At 39.8% G+C, this 12,400-nt stretch overlaps 1 protein-coding gene across 1 annotated transcript in view; it reads left to right on the top strand.

Annotated features, from left to right (window-relative positions):
• Positions 1–1,835: 1,835 nt before the first annotated feature.
• The window catches only part of C1H6orf163 (chromosome 1 C6orf163 homolog), a 32,971-nt gene continuing 22,406 nt past the window's right edge, over positions 1,836–12,400 (top strand). The window contains exons 1-3 of the mRNA XM_066360285.1: positions 1,836–1,864; positions 2,376–2,511; positions 8,411–8,582. Coding sequence (XP_066216382.1) covers positions 1,836–1,864; positions 2,376–2,511; positions 8,411–8,582 — 337 coding nt within the window. The remainder of the gene's footprint in view (positions 1,865–2,375; positions 2,512–8,410; positions 8,583–12,400) is intronic.

Below are 12,400 nucleotides of genomic sequence, written 5' to 3'. Positions count from 1 at the left end.
CGTGGTGGAAGAATATGCACTAACATGGTATATGAGTGAGGGAGTTGGCCCCTTCCAGTGTACAAGCCAACCACAGGAATAAAGGAGATTCCATTATGGCGACGGAGTAGACGGATGTTCCAACTGCCACTTCCCGGGACCAAATTGGATCACAACTTAATTTAAGAACAGTCATCTTGAAAAACCAATTTTGCATTAAATAAAGAGGAGTCTATAAGGATCACAGAAGAAGCCACGAGACTGGTCGGAAGGGTGGAGACAAGAACAGGGCTGTCCAGCTCACAGGAGTGAGCAGGAATGGAGGGTCCAGAGGGACTCTCACTGTGGAGGGAAGGGTTTTCCCTGAGAGGTGAGGGTCCTAAGCCCCAGGTCAAGTGCCCCAGCCTAGAGATCCAGAGCCTAGAAAAGGCACCCACACAGCAGTTGGCAGTGAAAAGAGCAGAGGTTTCTGTCTGAGAGAAAGAGACAAAGCTCTAGGAGATGCAGGCTCCATCTTAAAGGGCCAGCACAGAAAGTCTCATTCACAGCCACTTACTCCAGGCTGCAGCAGAGGGAGGGCTGAGAGGACTGGAGTTGCGGGGAGAGAGTTGGTGGCCCAGAGAGAGACATCATAGGGGACAGCCACTGGAACCCCTGTGCTGAGTCATTCTCTAATACTGCAGTTGCCACTTTTTTGAGTGGAATAATCCTCTCTTTGTGGCATCAGCCTGGGGAAAAGCAACTGCCCCCCCCTCCGGGAGTCTCTCCTGCCCCATCCCATGGAGACTGGACTATTCTGAAAAGTAAACCAGGAAGTAAGGGGTGAATCCGTGACTCAGTTTTCTGGTATTGAGGCCAGAGCTTTCCCTTGCACTTTAATCAAGTCCATGACTGGTGCTTCTGCCTCACGGGACACTTAGGAGAAACTGTCCTGCCTGTGGGCAGACCACATCTCTGGGTCTCAGAGGCCACACCCACTGGACTCCTGGGGACCACACCCTACGGAGGTCTGTGAAAAAAGTCTGGACAGACTCCTCCTGGGGCCGAGCCACACCCACTACCCTTCCTAATCCCTGAATTGCCCCAGGCTCTAGACCAAGGGTCCCCAAACTTTTTACACAGGGGGCCAGTTCACTGTCCCTCAGATGGTTGGAGGGCCGGACTATAAAAAACTATGAACAAATCCCTATGCACACTGCACATATCTTATTTAAAGTAAAAAAAACAAAACGGGAACAGATACAATATTTAAAATAAAGAACAAGTAAATTTAAATCAACAAACTGACCAGTGTTTCAATGGGAACTATGCTCCTCTCACTGACCACCAATGAAAGAGGTGCCCCTTCCGGAAGTGTGGCAGGGCTGGATAAATGACCTTAGGGGGCCGCATGTGGCCTGCGGGCCATAGTTTGGGGACCCCTGCTCTAGACTCTACCAGAGGTTTTTTCAATGGCCAAGCCCAACAAGAAGCCAGTGAACAGAAGCTACAGGAGGAGGGGCTCAGGGAACCTTGTCCTTTTGTGGTCCTTATCCCAGGCCCAGTGTGGATAAAAGCAAGCCTAGGTGTGCAGCTGTTATTTCCATGTGCACCTGGGCCCAGCAGAGGCAGCCATGAACTCTGGATTGCTTGTAGCTCCAAGAAAGTTGTTGAAGGCCAGTCATGGGCAGTATCCCCCACTGGTCTGCACTGAGTTCCCTACAGGGAAGCCCAAGGCTGGTTCATCCACTGCCCCACTGTAGAGAGTTCAGGACCTAACAACCCTTGCTAGTGGTATGTCCTATGGAAGGACTCCTTAAACCTGGCCCAGCTGAGGTGAGTTTTGCTTTCTGTGATCAATACTGGCACAGTGGCTCATGTGCATTGGACAGGGTGAAACTTCACAGTAAGCCAGCTTGGGTGCTGGATATCCTGCCCTGCTGGGTTAGGTTCCACAGGGGGAAGAGAGAGAGGCTTATATCATGGACATTTAAAGTGTGGGTCCACATGAACCAATTGTTGGATCTGGTCGAAGGGCTTAGCCACTTTCTTGGGGGCACAGTCATCCCCAGGAGAGGACTTTCTCAGTTTTCCTCCCTGAGACCAAGGTCTCACCATCTATGTGTAAGAACTTCTGCAGAGGGGACTGTCTGCCCCACTCAATCTGAACCTGCTGCTCATCTTGCTGAGGAGATACAAAATTGGAGTATACAGCAGTGGCTGAGGGATTAGGCTCTGGATTAGGGGCCACTTTCCCCATACTGAGCTCCTGACCAAGAGACCCCTGAAATAGGGGGTCCCACTAACGTTGTATCCCCAATCTCAGCTTCCCTAACCCACCAAACTTACAACCTGTAGAGGGGTTGGTTGGGTGAGGCTAGCCTGAGCCCACACTATATATACTCTTTCTATGGAAGACTCTGTGGGAAGACCAGGCAGCTACAAGAGGAGGAGGAGGAGCAGCTGAAAAGTGGAAGCAAATTTTATGGAAATTGGGGCCTTTATGGAGCTGCTGTCATCTCTAAGCAGGAGGAAGCTGATCCTTGTACACAGGTTGGTCCTGCCCACATTATCCAGGCACAGGAAACACAGACACAAACAGCAAACAGAACAGTAGCTCCAGACAGGTAGCCCATGGGAGGTTCAAACAATGATTGACACCAACCCAAGAAGACCTAGAACCAATACAACCAGTAGTGGGTGGTAGACATCACCAAACCTAGACTCAGCTAACTATACAAGCAGCATGCCCAAAGGAGGAGTCCAACAGGTACCAGACACTGGAGAATAAATACACCCATGAAAGGACCAAATACATTCAATATGCACATACAAGAAGTAAAATACTACCCTCAAGAAGCATTTCTAGAGCAAGTACTCAGGTGGAGGTCAGTACCACTGAGCTCATCTTCTTCATAAAGACACCACAACAAATTTAAAAGTCAGCCAGCACTAACTAATACACAGACAAAATGGGCAGACAAAGAAATATGACCCAAATGAATCAACAAGAGAAACCGCCCCAAAAAGAACTAAATGAAATGGAAGTAACCAAACTAGCAGACGCAGAGTTTAAAATAATGATTTTTAGGATACTCAGGGATCTTAGAGCAACAATGGATGGTGACAATGAGAACATAAACAAAATGATAGCAAGCATCAAAAAGGATATTGAGGCCTGACTAGGCAGTGATGCAGTGAATAGAGCATCAGACTGGGATGCAGAGGACTCAGGTTTGAAACCCCAATGTTGCCAGCTTGAGCATGGGCTCATCAGGTTTGAGCAAGGCTCACTAGCTTGAGCTCAAAGTTGCTGGCTTGAACAAGGGGTTGCTCAGCCTGCTGTAGCCCCCTGGTCAAGGCACATATGAGAAAGCAATCAATGAACAACTAAGGTGCTGCAACAAAGAATTGATGCTTCTCATCTCTCTCCCTTTCTGTCTATCTGTCCCTATCTGTTCCTCTCTTTGTCTCTCTCTGTCTGTCATGAAAAAAAGGACATTGAAATCATAAAAAAGAACTAGTCAGAAATAACAAATGCAATATCAGAAATGAAGACTGCACTAAAAGGAATCAGTAGCAGGCTGGATGAAGCAGAGAATCTAACCAGCGATTTAGAGGACAAGATAAATGAAAGCACAGAAGCAGAGCAGCAAAAAGAAAAGAGATTCAAAAAGACTGAGGAAACTCTAAGAGACCTCTGTGACAACATAAAGAGAAACAACATCCATAACAGGGATTCCTGAAGGAGAAGAGGATGAACAAGTGATAGAGAACCTGTTGGAAGGAATCATAGCTGAATATTTTCCAAAATTGATGAAGGAAAAAGTCAAACAAGTTCAAGAAGCACAGAGAGTCCCATTAAAGAGAAACCCAAGGAGGCCTATACCAGGACACATCATTAAACTGCCAAAGTTAAGAGACAAAGGAAGAATACTAAAATCAAGAGAAAAGCAGTTAATTACCTACAGAGGAGCCCCCATAAGGATGACATCTGCCTTCTCAACAGAAACACTTGAGGCCAGAAGGGATTGGCAAAAAATATTTAGAGATGCAAAACAAGAACCTACAACCAAGATTACTTTATCCAGCAAGGCTATCATTTAAAATTGAAAGAGAAATAAAAAACCTCCCAGACAAAAAAGACTCAAGGAATTTATTACAGCCAAACCAGTACTGCAAGAAATATTAAGGGGCCTGCTATAAAAAAGAGGGAAGGAAAAAAGAAATTGAGAGAAAGAGGATTGTAGGCTTAAAGAATAAAATGGCAATAAGTAAGTACATATCAATAATAACCTTAAAGGTAAATGGATTAAATGCTCCAATCAAAAGACATAAGGTAGCTGCATGGATAAGAAAACAGAAACCGTACATATGCTGTCTACAAGAGACCCACCTCAGAACAAAAGATACACATAGAATGAAAGTGAAGGGATGGAAAAAAGTATTTTATGCAAATGGATTTTAAAAAAAAGGCTGGGGTAGCAATACTTATATCTGACAAAATAGCCTTTAAAACAAAGGCTGTAGTAAGAGATAGAGAAGGTCACTACATAATGATAAGGGAGCAATCCAACAGGAGGACATAACCATTGTAACTAGTTAAATGCCTAATATAGGAGTACCTAAATATATAAAGCAGATTTTGATGGACATAAAGGGCAAGATCAACAGCAATACTATAATCATAGGGGATTTTAATACCCCACTAACATCAGTGGATAAATCCTCCAGACAGAAAATTAACAAAGAAACAGCAGCCTTAATCCCTTGAGTAGTATGAATGTTCATGTACGTACTCATGCCTGCTGACCATCCAGAGTACGATCAATTTATTTTAAAAATGTGTGTGATGTCTTCCGCCTCCATGGTGCCAGGTTACTCCGAGGACGGCGGGGCACTCTGAGGAGAGGTTATTCCTGACCATGAGTCTGTGAAAGGACCACTGTGTCTTGATGATGAGAATTAATTTCCCCCTATAGTCTTGTGCCATGCAAGTCAGAAGGGCAAAACAAAGCACTCATGATGAGACACACTTCTCAGAAATTAGGACACTCCCTCTCAGGTGGTTTTGGAGGAAACAAGGAAGGTGGAAGAATGGCATGCAATTGTGGGTGCAGAATGGGGGGCAGGAATCCCAGGCACTGCCCGCTTAAGCCACAGGACATGGTTCACTTCTCACCAAGCCCTCCCCGGCTCTGGCAGCCAGTGGCTATGGGAGACACGGTATATACATCCTGCTATTTAAAATATATTACAGCCATAATGTCAATACTAACCATATTGGTCTATAACTGGAATTATATATATATTTTAAAAAGGCATTCTTTTAAAATGTATGGTGTGTAAAATGTACTTATAGGAAAATGTCTTTGAATTTAATTTCTTGTATATTATATACAGAGAGAGAGAGAGAGAGAGAGAGAGAGAGAGAGAGATGATTTTAACCGGCAAAGTATTTTTTGCAGTGATTGGAATCAATCACTTATTACCTTTGAATCCCACTTAGGACACTAATAATAAAATCATGGAACAAAAATATGTAAGGCAACGTTAAAAAAAGGCAAATGTATGTTCTACTTATTTCCATAAATTGGTTATCAAACAACATGATTTTAAGTTAATAAAACTGTAACTGTAACTAATTTCATTTTTTGAAAAAAACCCCTCATGCCTGGGGGTCAGCAAGCATGAATAAAACTCACTACTCAAAGGGTTAAATGACACACTAGATCAACTGTCAATTCAATTATTGATATCTTCAAAACCTTTTACCCAAAAGCAGCAGAATATACATTTTTTCAAGTGTGCATGGTACATTTCCTAGCATAGACCACATTAGGACACAAAACAAGTCTCAATAAATTTAAGAAGATTGCAATCATATCAAGCATCTTCTCTGATCACAGTTGCATGAAACTAGAAAACAACTACAATAGAAAAACTGAAAAACATTCAAACACTTTGAGGCTAAATACCATGTTATTAAATAATAAATGGATTAATAAAGTGATAAAGGAAGAAATAAAATTTTCCTTGAAACCAATGAAAAGGAACATACAACAACCCAAAATCTATCGGACACGGCATAAGCAGTCCCGAGAGGGAAGTTCATAGTATTATAGGCATACCTAAAGAAGAAAGAAAAAGCTCAAATAAACAACCTAACCCTGCATCTAAAAGCACTAGAAAAAGAACAACAAATAAACCCATAAGAAGAAAAAGGAAGGAAATAATAAAGATTAGAGTGGAAATTAATGACATAGAGGTTAAAAATACAATACAAAAGATCAATGAAACCAAGAGCTAGTTCTCTGAAAAGGTAAACAGGATTGATGAACCTTTAACCAGACCCATCAAGAAAAAAACAGGATCCAAATAAATAAAATGAGAAATGAAAGTGGAGAAGTAACAACTGACACAGCAGAAATACAAAGGATTGTAAGAAAATACTATGAGGATCTGTATGCCAAAAAATTGGACAACCTAGGCAAAATGGATAAATTCCTAGAAACATACAATCTTCCAAAACTCAATCTAGAAGAATCAGAGAACCTAAACAGACTGATTACAACAAATGAAATTGAAACAGTTATCAAAAAACTCCCAGAAAACAAAAGTCCTGGACCAGATGGCTTCACAGGCAAATTTAACCAAACATTCAAAGAACTATCACTCATCCTTCTCAAGCTATTTCAAAAATGCAAGAGGAGGGAAGACTTCAAAGCTCATTATATGAGGCAAGCATTGTCCTCATTCCAAAACCAGGTAAAGACACTGCAAAGAAAGAAAACTATAGGCCAATATCTCTGATGAACATAGATGCTAAAATTCTCAACAAAATATTAGCAAACCAAATCCAGCAATACATGAAAAAAATCATACATCATGATCAAATAGGATTTATTCTGGGTAGGAAAGGCTGGTACAATTCAGTGGTACCTTGAGATACAAACAGACCAACATACAAATTTTTTAAGATATGAGCTGTGACTTGGTTCATATTTTTGTTCAAGATCCGAGCGAAATTCCAAGATATGAGTTGTGATTCGGGAAGCTGCCGCTAGTTGGCATGTTGGTGCACAAGACCAGTATCGGCAGTTTGATATACAAGTTGACTGAGTTATGAGCTCTGTTACAGAACGAATTAAATTTGTATCTCAAGGTATCACTGTATTCACAAATCAATAAATGTGATTCATCACATAAACAAAAGGATAAAAATCATATGATAATATCAGTAGATGCAGAAAAAGCATTTGATAAAGTCCAGCACCCTTTTATGATCAAAACTCTCAGCAAGGTGGGAATACAGGGAACATACTTCAACATGTTAAAGGCCATCTATGACAAACTCACAGCCAACATAATAATCAATGGGAAAAAATGAAAAGGAATCTCCTTAAAATCAGGAACAAGGCAGGGGTGCCCCCTTTCATCACTCTTATTCAACATATTTCTGGAAGTCCTAGCCACAGCAATCAGAGAAGAAGAAGAAATAAAAGGCATCCAAGTTGGAAAAGAAGAAATAAAACTATCATTATTTGCTGATGATATGGTACTGTACATAGAAAACCCTAAAGTCTCAGTCAAAAAACTACTAGACCTGATAAATGAATTTGGCAAAGTGACAGGGTATAAAATTAATATTCAGAAATCAGTGGCATTTTTATATACCAACAATAAACAGTCAGAAAGAGAAATTAAGGAAACAATCCTCTTCACTATTGCAACAACAAAAATAATAAATGAAGTACCTAGAAATAAATTTAACCAAGAAGGAAAAAGACTTGTACTTAGAAAATTTTAAGACATTGAAAAAATAAATCAAGGAGGATACAAATAAGTGGAAGCATATACTGTGTTCATGGATAGGGAGAATAAACATTATCAAAATGTCTATACTACTCAAAGCAATCTATAGATTCCATGCTATTCCTATTAAAATACCAATGGCACACTTCAACAATATAGAACAAATATTTGAAAAATATATATGGAACCAAAAAAGAACCTGAATAGCCTCAGCAATCTTGAAAATGAAGAACAAAGTGGGAGGTATCATACTTTCTGATATCAAGTTATACTACAAGGCCATTGTAATCAAAACAGCTTGGTATTGATATGAGAACAGGATACAGATAAATGTAACAGAACAGAGGACCCAGAAATAAGCCCACACCTTTATGGTCAATTGATATTTGAAAAAGGAGGCAAGAGTATACAATGGAGTAAAGACAGTCTCTTTAATAAATGGCGTTGGAAAAATTGGACTGATATATGCAAAAAAAATGAAACTAGACCACCAACTCATGCCATTCACAGAAATAAACTCAAAATGGATAAAATACTTAAATGTAAGTCATAAAACCATAAAAATCTTGGAAGAAAACATAGGCTGTAAACTCTCCAGTATCTCTAATGGCAATATTTTACTGATATATCTCCACAGGCAAATGAAATAAAAGGCAAAATAAACAAATGTGACTATATCAAACTAAAAAGTTTTTGCACAGCTAAAGACACCATTAACAAGATAAAAGGACAACCCATACAGTGGGAGAACATATTTGCCAATATGTCTGATAAGCGGTTAATAACTTCTAAAACTCAAAATCAAGAAGGTAAACAATCCAATTTAAAAAGGGCAAAGAAGCCCTGGCCGGTTGGCTCAGCGGTAGAGCATCGGCCTGGTGTGCAGGAGTCCCGGGTTCGATTCCCGGCCAGGGCACACAGGAGAAGCGCCCATCTGCTTCTCCACCCCTCCCCCTCTCCTTTCTCTCTGTCTCTCTCTTCCCCTCCCGCAGCCGAGGCTCCATTGGAGCAAAGATGGCCTGGGCGCTGGGGATGGCTCTGTGGCCTCTGCCTCAGGCGCTAGAATGGCTCTGGTCGCAACAGAGCGACACCCCAGAGGGGCAGAGCATCGCCCCCTGGTGGGCATGCCGGGTGGATCCAGTCGGGCACATGCAGGAGTCTGTCTGACTGCCTCCCCATTTCCAGCTTCGGAAAAATGAAAAAAAAAAGAAAAGAAAAGGGAAAAGAAACTGAATAAACACTTCTCCAAAGAGGACATACAGATGGCCAGTAGGCATATGAAAGAATGTTTAACATCACTAATTATCAGAGAATTGCAAATTAAAACCACAATGAGATACCGCTCACACCTGTCAGAATGGCACTCATTAACAAATCAACACACAATAAGTGCTGGCAAGGGTAAGGGTGTGGAGAAAAGGGAACCCTCCTGCACTGCTGGTGGGAATGCAGACTGGTGCAGCCACTGTGGAAAACAGTATGGAGATTCCTCAAAAATTAAGAATGGAACTGCCTTTTGACTCAGCTATCCCACTTTTAAGAATATATCCTAAGAATACCAAATCACTGATTCAAAAGAAGATATGCACCTCCATGTTTATTGCAGAATTGTTTATAATAGCCAAGATCTGGAAACAGCCCAAGTGTCCATCAGTGGACAAGAGGATAAAAAAGCTGTATGGTACATATACATAATGGAATACTATGCAGCTGTGAAAAAGAAGGAAATTTTATCTTTTGCAATGGCATGGTTGGACTTTGGGATTATTATGCTAAGTGAAATAAGCCAGGCAGAGAAAAAAAAAATTATATGATCTCATTTTAATGTGGAAACAAAGTGAACTGAGGAATGAAATAGAGGCAGAAGCAGGGTTACAGGGAGCAGAGGGACAGCTGTCAGAGGGAAGGGGGATGAGGGGACGGGATCAGAGAAGGTGAAGGGATTAGTGAAACTATATACATAACACAGAGATACAGATAACAGGACAGCAAATCCCAGAGAGAAGGGGGGAAGGGAGTTAGGGGGTGGGGGACCAAAGGGGTGTAATAGGGGGCACATAGTTGGGGAGTGAGGGTGTTAAATTGAGTGGGACACTTGAATCCATGTTAACAAATAAATTAAAATTAATTTAAAATATAAATATTAAAGAAATATGTTACACTGACATATGAGATTTTTATTTGACTACAACTGTTACCTGTTTTTTTAAATTTAATGTTCCAATGATATGATAAACATAAAACCAAATGTTCATATAGTTATTTAAAAACTAGAACTACTCAACAAATAAGGTCTCCTTACTGTCCTAGGTTTACCTTATATAATTTAATTTTTTTCTGACAAGGATTCTGAACTTCTTTTGGTTCTAGATATTCACCCCATTTTCCAAATAATTATAAGTAAAGCTCAGTGATAAATCTCATCTCTGAAATTTTGTTTCATTTATTATTACCAAGTAATAATAACTGCACAAGCAGAGTTTAAAAACATAATTTAAGTTTTTAATTTCCAGAACTTTATTGTGGTTTTGCAAAGATACATGAAAATGCAATTATGTCTGATTTGTAAATATTAGAGAGCTTAGCTAATTAAGTTATCTATGTGCAACTACATTAAATATTTACTATGGAGCCCTAAATATTTTTTTGTTATATCTCTATACAGTATACTTCATATAGTTTAAAATTCACTTAGGCGGTATAAAATGCCTTTTAATTTAAAATACTATCTTGCTTTTGGTTTTCCTGTCAACTTTAGTTATTAATGAAATTGAATTTCAACTTATACATTTACTGTCACATTTCTTCTTTTAGAATTCGTCTAGCTTATTCAGCAAAATAAATTGATACTTGGTAGGGGTGATATTAGTTAGGTGAACTATCAAGAGATCATCACAACATAGAAGGCTAGAGGGAACTGTGCAGAGTGCAGCCTTAAGCCATGTGACATCTACGTGAATGAACCAAGGTAGCAGTAGATTTGGTGAGGTACACAGTAGTGAAAAAAAAATAGTGGGAGGGAAAATCACACTGAATGTTAGGAACAAGTACCTAACTATGATGCTTTTTGCAGGATGGTTACAAGTTACAGCAGTCTTTATATGTGTTGAGTGTCAAAGACTGCCTGGCTGTGAGTTGATGTTTTCATTCATTCATTCTCTAAGGGAAAATACCGCTTTGTCGAAGTCAGTTGTGTCTAAGAAGGGCAAGATAATGAAAGCATTTGGGAGTGTGGGTTCTAGTAGTTAAAGGAAGGTCTTTTAATGGGGAATCTGGCTGAGATTGGGCAAAATTTAGTAACAGATTAGATCTTGGAACAAGCCTTGATAAACAGACTATTGATAAGCAGCAAATGACCTTTTTGCCCAGGGAATTAATCTGTTCTGAAAGAAGAGCTATTTGCCTAGAGTAGCAAGCTGTTCAATCAATAAATTGGTTTTCAATAATTTCCTGACACGAGCAGCGAAAGTATTTATTGGCTTATAGCCTTATCTTTTATAGTATGACCAGTCTATCCCAGTTTGTCAGGCATCAGGGGTTCTTGGGTGCAGGACTTTCATTTTAAAACAAGGACAACAAATTAACTATGTGATTTTAAAAACCAGGCTTAGTACTTTTGAGTCTTAACTTAATGAAAATAATTTTTTCTTTAAAATACTGTGATATTTTCCAGTTATTGCCATGGCATCAAAGCCACATTTATAGATAAGCTGGAAAAACTATTAAACTCCCTCCTTTGCTGGCCTAAAAGGAATTAATTATTTAAATAAACCATTTATAAGAAAATGCTTGTGGGCTGAATAATGCTTCCGTTTTGCGACCTCCAAAGATGTTCATGTCTTAATTCCTCGGACCTGTGAATCTGTGACTTTACATGGCAAAAGGGACTTTGCAGACAAAAATTAAGGATTTTGAGATGTGGAAATTATTCTTCATTATCTGGGTAGGCCTGATATAATCACAAAGTTCTTTATAAGAAGGAGGTGAAAGATCAGAGGAAAAAGCAGTGTCACTGTGCAAGCAGGGAGAGGAAGAGCTACAAGGAATGTGGGGGCCTAGAGAAGCCGGAAAAGGCCAGGAAACATTCTTCCTTGAAGCGCTGCTGAAACTTTAATTTTAGGCCAGTAAGACTCATTTTGGACTTCTGATCTCCAGAACTACAAGAGAATAAATTTGTGTTGTTTTAAACCACTAAATATGTGGTAATTTGTTACAGCAGCAGTAAGAAACTAATACAGAAAGGATTTGGGAAATGAATGGCTGTGTCACTGCTGCACTTTTGTCATTTCTAGTTGCTTTTATGAGCAAAGCCTGTCTCACCTAGCAACAGTTGTTAAGTAAGATAATAATATAATGTTAGTGTCTAGGAGGGAGCAGCTGCTTAAATCTTCTCAAATCCAGTGCCTCTACTTTACATGGCAGAGGCTTTCAGTAACATTTCTTAATATAAGGCACATATCCACTTAACCATGATGAATCACGTAATTCTTACCAGCCTCTAGGATTGTCCTAAAATCTTGAACCAGTCTTCCAACTTTCTTAAATATCTAGCTTTCCTCAAAACGGAAGAATATTTTAACTGTGCACAGTAAAAGACATCTTAAATTTAGTTATGATCAGAAATTCG

This window comes from Saccopteryx leptura, chromosome 1, assembly GCF_036850995.1.
Source record: "Saccopteryx leptura isolate mSacLep1 chromosome 1, mSacLep1_pri_phased_curated, whole genome shotgun sequence".
NCBI classification, from domain to species: Eukaryota; Metazoa; Chordata; class Mammalia; order Chiroptera; family Emballonuridae; genus Saccopteryx; species Saccopteryx leptura.
The sequence above is the reverse complement of the archived record's forward strand: the minus strand, read 5'-3'. Positions and strand labels throughout refer to the sequence as shown.